The sequence below is a fragment of the Fundulus heteroclitus genome, chromosome 3, assembly GCF_011125445.2.
Source record: "Fundulus heteroclitus isolate FHET01 chromosome 3, MU-UCD_Fhet_4.1, whole genome shotgun sequence".
Classification (NCBI taxonomy): domain Eukaryota; kingdom Metazoa; phylum Chordata; class Actinopteri; order Cyprinodontiformes; family Fundulidae; genus Fundulus; species Fundulus heteroclitus.
The window spans coordinates 32,501,373-32,509,818 of NC_046363.1; the positions used below are offsets into that span (position 1 = coordinate 32,501,373).

Below are 8,446 nucleotides of genomic sequence, written 5' to 3' on the forward strand. Positions count from 1 at the left end.
GAGGAAGAGACGGAAGAGGAGGAAGAGACGGAAGAGGAGGAAGAGACAGAGGAGGAGGAAGAGACAGAGGAAGAGACAGAGGAGGAGGAGGAGGAGGAAGAGGAGGAGGAGGAAGAGACAGAGGAGGAGGAGGAAGAGACGGAGGAGGAGGAGGAAGAGGAGGAGGAGGAGACGGAAGAGGAGGAAGAGACGGAAGAGGAGGAAGAGACAGAGGAGGAGGAAGAGGAGGAGGAAGAGGAGGAGGAGGAGGAAGAGGAAGAACAAGAGCCATCATTTCCAATGAAATTAGAGCAACAATCATACACCATGTTCTGGTTCATGGAATGAGTATGAGGGAAGCAGGACTACGTGTTCAACCAAATATAAGCAGGTTCTCTGTGGCCTCCATTGTCAGGACATTCAGAGAACACAACCGGTAAGTGTACTATCATTTGTGGTCCCTCAAACTTACAGTACAGTATGTACAGTTGTGGAATGTCTCAGTAAATTACTGTAACATCTCTAAAAATTGGCCCTTTTCTTACAGTATTACAGTAAAACTAATAATAGTATTACATAAAAATATATATTTTATGTATTTTACATATTTGGTTACATTGCATTAGGTCTGTCTGTACAATTCTAACAAGATGTTTTATTTGCTAGAATTGAAAGACTGCCACATGCCGGTGGAAGGAGAGGTATATTCTCACAACAGCAGGAGACCATTATTGTCAATATGGTCCTTCAAAATAATCTCATTCGTCTGCGAGAAATACAACAGAGAGTTGAGGAAGACAACGAGAACTTTGAAGGAATCAACAGTGTGAGTCTCTCCACTATTGACCGTGTCCTAAAACGCAACCTGATAAGTCTCAAACAAGCCTACAGAGTACCATTTGAGAGAAATTCTGAGAGGGTAAAAGAGCTACGATATCAATATGTACAAGTAAGTAATATGTAATGTTTAGAGATTATACAGCACTATTGAGTTACTGTACATCTTTACTATGTTGAATGTAATGCAGCATATGTATACAGAGTCATGAAGCCTGGAATGCTAAGTCATTTACGTTATATCAAAATTAACTTGTTTTCATTTCTATAGAGAATGTTTCAACTGGATTCCATGGAGAGGCCTCATGAGTGCATCTTCTTGGATGAAGCTGGCTTCAATCTCACCAAGAGGAGAAGGAGAGGCCGCAACATTATTGGTCAACGAGCCATTGTAGAGTTGCCAGGGCAGCGTGGTGGCAACGTGACCATATGTGCTGCCATCAGCAGCTATGGGGTTATTCACCGCCATGTGACTTTAGGACCTTACAACACTGCCCATCTTATAACGTTTCTGTATGCTCTACAGGAAGCATTACTGAGACGTGAAGAGGGAGGTGATGAGCAACCACAGCATCCCATGTACGTGGTAATCTGGGACAATGTGAACTTTCACCGTGGTCCTAGAATACGCGAGTGGTTTGAAAATAACCCACGTTTTATAAATGTGTGCCTCCCACCATACTCGCCCTTCCTCAATCCCACTGAAGAATTTTTTTCTGCATGGAGGTGGAAGGTCTATGACAGAACTCCTTATGCACAGGAAAATCTCCTTCAGTCAATGGATGCAGCATGTGACGACATTGGAGTGGAATCGATTCAAGGTTGGATTCGTCATGCTAAAGGATTCTTTCCCCGTTGTTTAGCAAGGGACAGGATTGCCTGTGACGTTGATGAGGTCCTGTGGCCTGACCATGCCCAGAGGCATGATGCTGAGGCAGAATGATTCCAAGACATTGCTATCGATCTGCTGCATATTTTGTTTGTGACTATATTTGTGTGCAGGATTGTGCAAGAACTTCATAATAAATCTAATTTTTCCCCTGCTCTGCTTTGAGTGCAGTGTTTTGCATTTATCTCTGTAGTGTGTAATGACTGCTGTGTAGTGTTTATGCATTAGCTGGATGTGTGTGATATCTGAAAACAGTGTTTGGTTTTGGGTAAAGATAACATAGTTCTGAAGCAATTGTTTGATAAAGCAAGACAAGTCAAAGGTTTTGACAGTGTAGCTTAAGTTTGGTGATTTGTGTTTAAGGTTTTGGGAAAGCGAGAGAAAGTTTCAAAAAATGTGTTTTAGCAACTCAGAAATACTGTAATGTATGGAAGCATGCCCGTGTTTGTCATTCACAAGCATTTATGAGTCCAAATGAATTCTTCACGCGCATTTCGTCATCCACCTGTCAAACAGATGCAGTGATCAGCTCAACCTCCATACTGTTATCTGTAATCCTCACCAAACAGGATTACATCCCATGCCAACGCTTTGCTCGTGTCACAGGATTGTTTCTGTTTGGAGCATGTGGCGGATCTCTTGATTCCCATGTTGGGTGAATTTGATTTTCAGTATAGACCTGACCACTAAAACAAACTATTGCCAGAGACTGTGGACAGGAAATGCAGGGCATGCAAATGGATCTACAGTGTAACTAGATTTCTCTTCAACTTGGAAGACTTCTGACTAATCACATTTAATGCTTGCTTTTTTTTTGGGGGGGGGGGGGGGGGGGGTTGTGTTTTATGAACGCACAAATACGTACAAGTAGTTTACACCTACACAACATGTCGTATCTGATGATGACCTAAAAAGGTTATGTGTGCAGACATCGGTGATGCTCATCTTTTACTTCTTTAAAAGGTGAATCACTAGTTATCTCTGCTTCCTTATGCTCACACACACATACAACGGTCTTCTTTGTTGGTGTTGTATAGGGCATGGTTATTAATTACACAAATGAATTACAAAGTGATTTATTTATGAAAATTCGGTTTATAGAGGAACCTGTTTTCTTCCTCTTCCCATCAAGTCTCTCTCTCTCTCTCTCTTTTTTTTCTTTCTCTCTCTCTCTCTCTCTCTCTCACACACACACACACACACACACACACACATGTGCACACCAGCTTTATATGGCTGATCTTTTTACAGAACACTCTGAGTCATGGTTATGTAAAATTCTTTTCATATGATTCATGTATGAAAAATAATGTTTACGTTTGAAGTACACAGTAGAAACATAATGTATAATCTGCATGAAAAGGTCACCAAAGCTGAACGCATAATGAACACAAACTGACAACGTGCTGCTTTTTTCAATAAAGCTGCAAATCACCCCCACCCCCTCCCACCCCAACGTAAAAAATAAAACAAAAACAAGGTTTGCGTTTCATCGCAAGAAAAAAGACAGTTGAAGCTATTGCTTAGGTGCTGCCTTTTTGCAATCTCCATGTCACTTCTTCACAACACCCCACTGCATTATGGGGGTTATTATGAAACCCCGCTACTTAATGCAAGGAATGCTTTTTTTATTTCATGTGACAGTTCAAAGCGGGCCTGTCTCTGCAGCTTTACACACTACGCTGGCTTTAAAAATTGCCGTGGCTTGCTCAGGCAAACAAAAGCCAGCCTCACATCAGAAGTTCATCGGAGAGTCAAACAAACCCCCGCCACAGTGTACACAGCAAAGTCATTTTCACGCGAGTAAAAACATAAACGTGGCATTAATTTCCTGCTCGCGGGGATGAAGAAATTAGTTGAGGCTGCTGCTCCCAGTCCTCTTCCTGTCAGCTGTGATAGCATTGATCTCCTCTTGTTTGTGTTCCTTATCTTTCTCGGTCTTGTTAGCTCCCCCGCACAAGGCTTGGAGCATGTGACAGGACACACACCTGCAGAGGCGACTTTTAACCCCTTGCTGCAATTTGCTGACAGTTCCTCTCACAGCGGAGGAGGAGAAGTAGAAAATAAAAGGGTCGAGGCAGGTGTTGAAGGTGCTGCACAGCAGGGCTTTGTTTCGCCACTGGGGGCTCTTGTTGTTGATGAAGCCCACGACGTGCGAGACGTTGTAGGGGCCGAAGCACAGGGCAAAGACGAGCAGCGTTCCCAACGCCATGCCGATGGCTCGCAGGCGCCGGCGCCGGTCGATGTGCTGCAGCCTGGACAGAATCCTGATGAAGTTGATGTAGCAGTAGCTGGAGATGAGGAAGGGGATGCAGAAAAGCACCACGCAGAGCTCCAAACGCACGGGCAGCAGCACCTTGAGTTGGGCCTCGGTGAAATTTTCATAACACACCTTCTTGGGTTCAACGTAGGTGACGGTGGAATTAATCGGGGGTTCTCGTCCAATAAACGGCACTATGAATACAATGCTCAGATGGAGGAAGGAAAAGATCCAGAAGAAGACGCTGGCGGCGACGGCGTAAACGGGCCGACGCTTCAGGGTGTGCTTGATGGGGAAGGCGACGCCCAGGTACCGCTCTACGCTGACGGCGGTCAGGAAGAAGGTGCTGTTGTAGATGGTCATGTAAAAGACGAAGCCCGACACGGGGCAGAGGACATACGGCAGGTCCCACTTCATGTCGTTCCTGGCTTCGTGCATCTTGAAGGGCAGGAACAGGAGGAAGAGGAGGTCGGAGATGGTCAGGTTGAGGAGAAGGATGTCGATGGGCGTGGGCCTCTGCCTCACTTTCTTCCAAAAGGTGTAGAAGGCAAGGAGATTGGTGGGGAAGCCCAGCACAAAGGTAATGATGTAGACAGAGAGACACAGCCCGGTATCGCACTCCTGCATGTTGCCTTCAGAGGTTTTCTCACACAACTGTCAGCGATTGAGATGTGTCACATTATGTCCTTGACTCTGACTGTGGGGATAAATGTGGCGCTGCGCAGGGAACGTTTGATCCTTCCAAAGAAAGGCTTCTTATTTGGTCAGTGGCCTGGAAACAACCCGACAAGACAAGGTGGTTTCACTGGCGCCCATCCTTTCCTCGAGGACTCTGTTGATAAGAAAGAATAGATAGAGATTACTGCACTGTGCAATAAAGTACCTCACCCTAAGGATCCTTCACTGCTTCATTTTAATACGCACACCTATACTTTGCTTTATACATTCAATTTTAGGCAACATCACCCAGAAAGTTTTTTTCCCTCTAATATTCCTTCTTAAAAATGTTTCTTCACCTGTAAAAATCATCATTATTATTATTATTATTATTATTATTATTATTATTATTATTATTATTATTATTGTAAGTGCCTTGGACTTCTGATATGAGCTTGCATACGACCTCTTACACTGTTTTAACCAACTTCATCTAATAAAGGTGCCTGTTTGGTGTAACTTTTGGCTGTTTTCATCTCTGAGTGTTGAATATAATTTAATGATGCAGAGAAATTCACCTCAAATAGTTGATTTCATAATGAAGCAGTCACAAAGTGTAAGTAGAGGGAATCACTATCATTTTTTTTAAACTAGTTCATTTATTTTACTAGTGTTCACTCTGATGTATTTCTTTTTTTTGCTGTTTTTTTTCCCTAGCAGAGTAACATTGCACATGAATCCCAGTTTGTTGCATATCTTGGTTTATCGAAGCAATGAAAAAAAAAAAAGAGTCTCAATGTTTGGTTACAGGAAATCTCTTATGTCTAGAAACATGTTTGTTTGCTGCCCGAATGTTTTATTGGACAGATATTTGCCAGGTCAGTGTGGCATGGGGAGGGGCAAGGGCGCCAGTAGAGGTGTGTGTGTGTGTGTGTGTGTGTGTGTGTGTGTGTGTGTGTGTGTGTGTGTGTGTGTGTGTGTGTGTGTGTGTGTGTGTGTGTAGGGTTAGACTTGCTAAAGAGGTTTGAGACCTCTATTATCGCTGAATGCAGTTTTCACTTGTATTGCATTTCTAGGATGGGTGTAAACCTAAATCCCAATTCTTTGCATCGTGGCATGTCACAGGTACTGTGAGACAACAAAAGCAAGCTACCGCAAATTCAAAATGCTAGGTTTCTTTTTAAACAGAGCAGGACCTTGTGAGTCACATCTCAAACCGAAAGGTGTAATTTTACACTGCAAGAAAAACATCTTCCTAAGTAAAAATGAAAAGTAAATAGGCCCCTAAATCTTCACCTCTCACCTCGTATGACACTGCTTATACGCATGACTGGGCTTTTTAACCTATTAGCCAGGGGTGATGTTAGGCAATTATTTTTACCACAAAATTTTGACTCTTAAATTTTAACTCAACACAATTAAATAACAAGTTTTCTTTTTTGTAGGTATGCAAGTTCACAAACCATTGAGGGGATAAAACAAATTACAAGCTGAAAAAGAACCAGTAGAGCCAGAAGTCATTTCCTCCACTAATTAGTTGTTTAAAAAAAACCTTGGATGTGTTTCAGTTCTGCAAACAAATCCTGATTTATCTGTTGAGAGTAATCATTATTTTTTCTATTTCAGTGCCTGTCCTGTTCCTTTCACGGGTATATGGATCCACACCAGGCTAGAAACATTTGCATTTCCTGCGAAAAATGCAGTGCGATCGCTATAAGCTGAATTCCTCAGCTGAAAGCTGACAGAAAAAAAAGTCTAAATCAGCTGCAGAAATCTTGCTGAGATGTAATGAGTTAGCAGAAACATTAGAAAAGAAAGACTGATCATCTGATCTGCTTAAATAGGAACTACCAGCACACCTTAGCAAGCTGAAGTTACCTGGAACCTACTTGTTCAAAACAGTTGAAATGTTACAATTTGAAGAAACATTACAATTGCAGGTACTAAAGAAGCAGAAAATGTAGAAGCAAATTGCATGAAAGGATAAACTGTGTACAAACGCAACATAATTGGCAAATTTGTGAATAAAGCAATAAAGAAATGTCAGCGTAGATACATACAAACAAGTATACACACTTGCATATAATTAGCTTCATAACATAATTGCCTTAGTCATATTTTGGCTTACTGTTACAATATCAATAAACACTGACTGTGCTTGCTGAAAAGTGTTTTTATTTTCATTTTCTGACTTAGGCAATTATGCTGTGAGGCTAAGTTTATTTATACATACCTACAAACACACATATATGTATGCATACATACACATACACATGAATACACAGAAACATGAACACACATCAAAGAAATTCTTATAAACAAATCCTTCTAGTCATTTAAGCCACTCTGACAAAATAAATGAAGCCAAATCAATCTAAACAGGAAGAGTTTGTGCCTATGCCTGAAAAAAGAAATGGTTTTCAATAAGTAGCTTAGTTTGAAATTAAGTCAAAAAGTGCAGCCAACCTGGGACCTGGGCAGCAGTCAATAAGTTCAGTCAACTCTCTCTCTCTCTCTCTCTCTCTCTCTCTCTCTCTCTCTCTCTCTCTCTCTCTCTCTCTCTCTCTCTCTCTCTCTCTCTCTCTCTCTCTCTCTCTCTCTCTGTATTATATATATATATATATATCTATATATATATAGATATAGATATATAGATAGATAGATAGATAGATAGATAGATAGATAGATAGATAGATAGATAGATAGATAGATAGATAGATAGATAGATAGATAGATAGATAGATACATATAACAAACTTATAAATTCAGGGTTTTTCCTGTTTTGTTTTGTTTTTTGAGTAATTGATTGATTTTTTCAAGTAGTGCACAAGCTGTCCAAAAACATAATGGCATCCTTAACAATGTTCAAAACACTCTAGCATTATCTACATTCTGCAATTTAGTATAAAGATATAAAAGCATGTGAGCCCAAAAAGAGAGTGAAAATATCATTTCAAAATGGTTTTGGGTGTGAATCATATTAAGATTAAAATCATGTATCTCTTACCTTTTATGCTAACCGCTGCATTGATTGGCCGGTTTACTTGTGTTGTCGAAGCTCACATCTTATAGTCTTATAATAATGCAAGAGGAAGCATTGTTTTACTTCCTTCCTGGAGATACTGATGAAAGCAAAGAAGTAACTTTAACTGAAGCAACTAGAAAACTTCCTCTTTATGTGCCGTGGTATTTTTTTTTTCTTCCAGTTTACGTGTTTCAGCTGCACAAGCACGTAATTCAAAAGAAATTACAGAGGTAAAAGTGGCTTACCTCCACCGCAGAGTTACTGGGACAAACCGGCGTGGCCTGATTGCTCATATTTTCTATTCACCAGCCTTCAGCTCCAATCTGCCTCCGTCCCGCACGGCCCCTTATTTACATGATAATCTAAACATTCAGCGCTGATAATAGAAATTATTATTAGTCAGAGTGACACCGCCACAGTTTATCTGCCGTGTTCGCCAAACACGGTTTCCCTGGTAACAACTGGCCTCTTCCCTCTGCCGCTGTCTCCGGCCGTCTCCGCAGGTCTGATTCCAGACGGTTAAATCGTGTTTAGTAGCTCATGTGACGCAGGATCTGGTAAAGAGCTGTCCCTCCCTGCAACAACATGTAGTAAAGTCAGCTCTATGGCTGACAAACAGAGGACTGCGAGGCCCTGTGATAAAAAAAACCCAAAACAAATTAAACTACTCAAGTTTACACTTATAAGAATAGTTCATAGTCTGTACCGGACAGACTCTCAGGCACGTCAGAAATCACGGACCTTCTTTGCGCCTATTTAAAGTTGAACCAGCGGGTCAGAATTGTCTTGAGCAGGTGAC

General features: G+C 41.4%; 2 protein-coding genes across 3 annotated transcripts; one reads left to right on the plus strand and one right to left on the minus strand.

Moving 5' to 3' along the window:
- The first annotated feature begins 208 nt into the window (after positions 1-208).
- On the plus strand, positions 209-1,759 carry LOC118557689. Its single transcript, XM_036127817.1, has 4 exons — positions 209-415; positions 646-928; positions 1,088-1,637; positions 1,680-1,759. Exons 1-4 carry the CDS (start codon positions 324-326, stop codon positions 1,757-1,759), a joined length of 1,005 nt encoding a protein of 334 aa, XP_035983710.1. The 5' UTR covers positions 209-323.
- A 1,136-nt stretch (positions 1,760-2,895) lies between these two features.
- On the minus strand, positions 2,896-8,181 carry LOC105916801 (free fatty acid receptor 2). Of its 2 annotated transcripts, XM_012851425.3 has the most exons (3): positions 7,893-8,181; positions 7,630-7,744; positions 2,896-4,797 (listed from the first exon to the last, which is right to left on the minus strand). In XM_012851425.3, the coding sequence occupies exon 3, from the start codon at positions 4,590-4,592 to the stop codon at positions 3,558-3,560; it is 1,035 nt and encodes a 344-aa protein (XP_012706879.2). In that variant the 5' UTR covers positions 4,593-4,797; positions 7,630-7,744; positions 7,893-8,181; the 3' UTR covers positions 2,896-3,557. The 2 variants fall into 2 exon arrangements, with proteins under 2 accessions (XP_012706879.2, XP_035991133.1); XM_036135240.1 differs by lacking the exon at positions 7,630-7,744.
- Between the last annotated feature and the right edge of the window lie 265 nt (positions 8,182-8,446).

What these genes read in the sequence shown, in the direction of transcription:
- LOC118557689 (XM_036127817.1), top strand. Translation starts at nt 324, where the DNA reads ATGAGTATGAGGGAAGCAGGACTACGTGTTCAACCAAATATAAGCAGG. An exon ending in ACATTCAGAGAACACAACCG is followed by an intron (nt 416 to 645) that starts GTAAGTGTACTA and finishes TTTATTTGCTAG; the next exon opens with AATTGAAAGACTGCCACATG. An exon ending in TGGAGTGGAATCGATTCAAG is followed by an intron (nt 1,638 to 1,679) that starts GTTGGATTCGTC and finishes CCCGTTGTTTAG; the next exon opens with CAAGGGACAGGATTGCCTGT.
- LOC105916801 (XM_036135240.1), bottom strand. Translation starts at nt 4,592, where the DNA reads ATGCAGGAGTGCGATACCGGGCTGTGTCTCTCTGTCTACATCATTACC.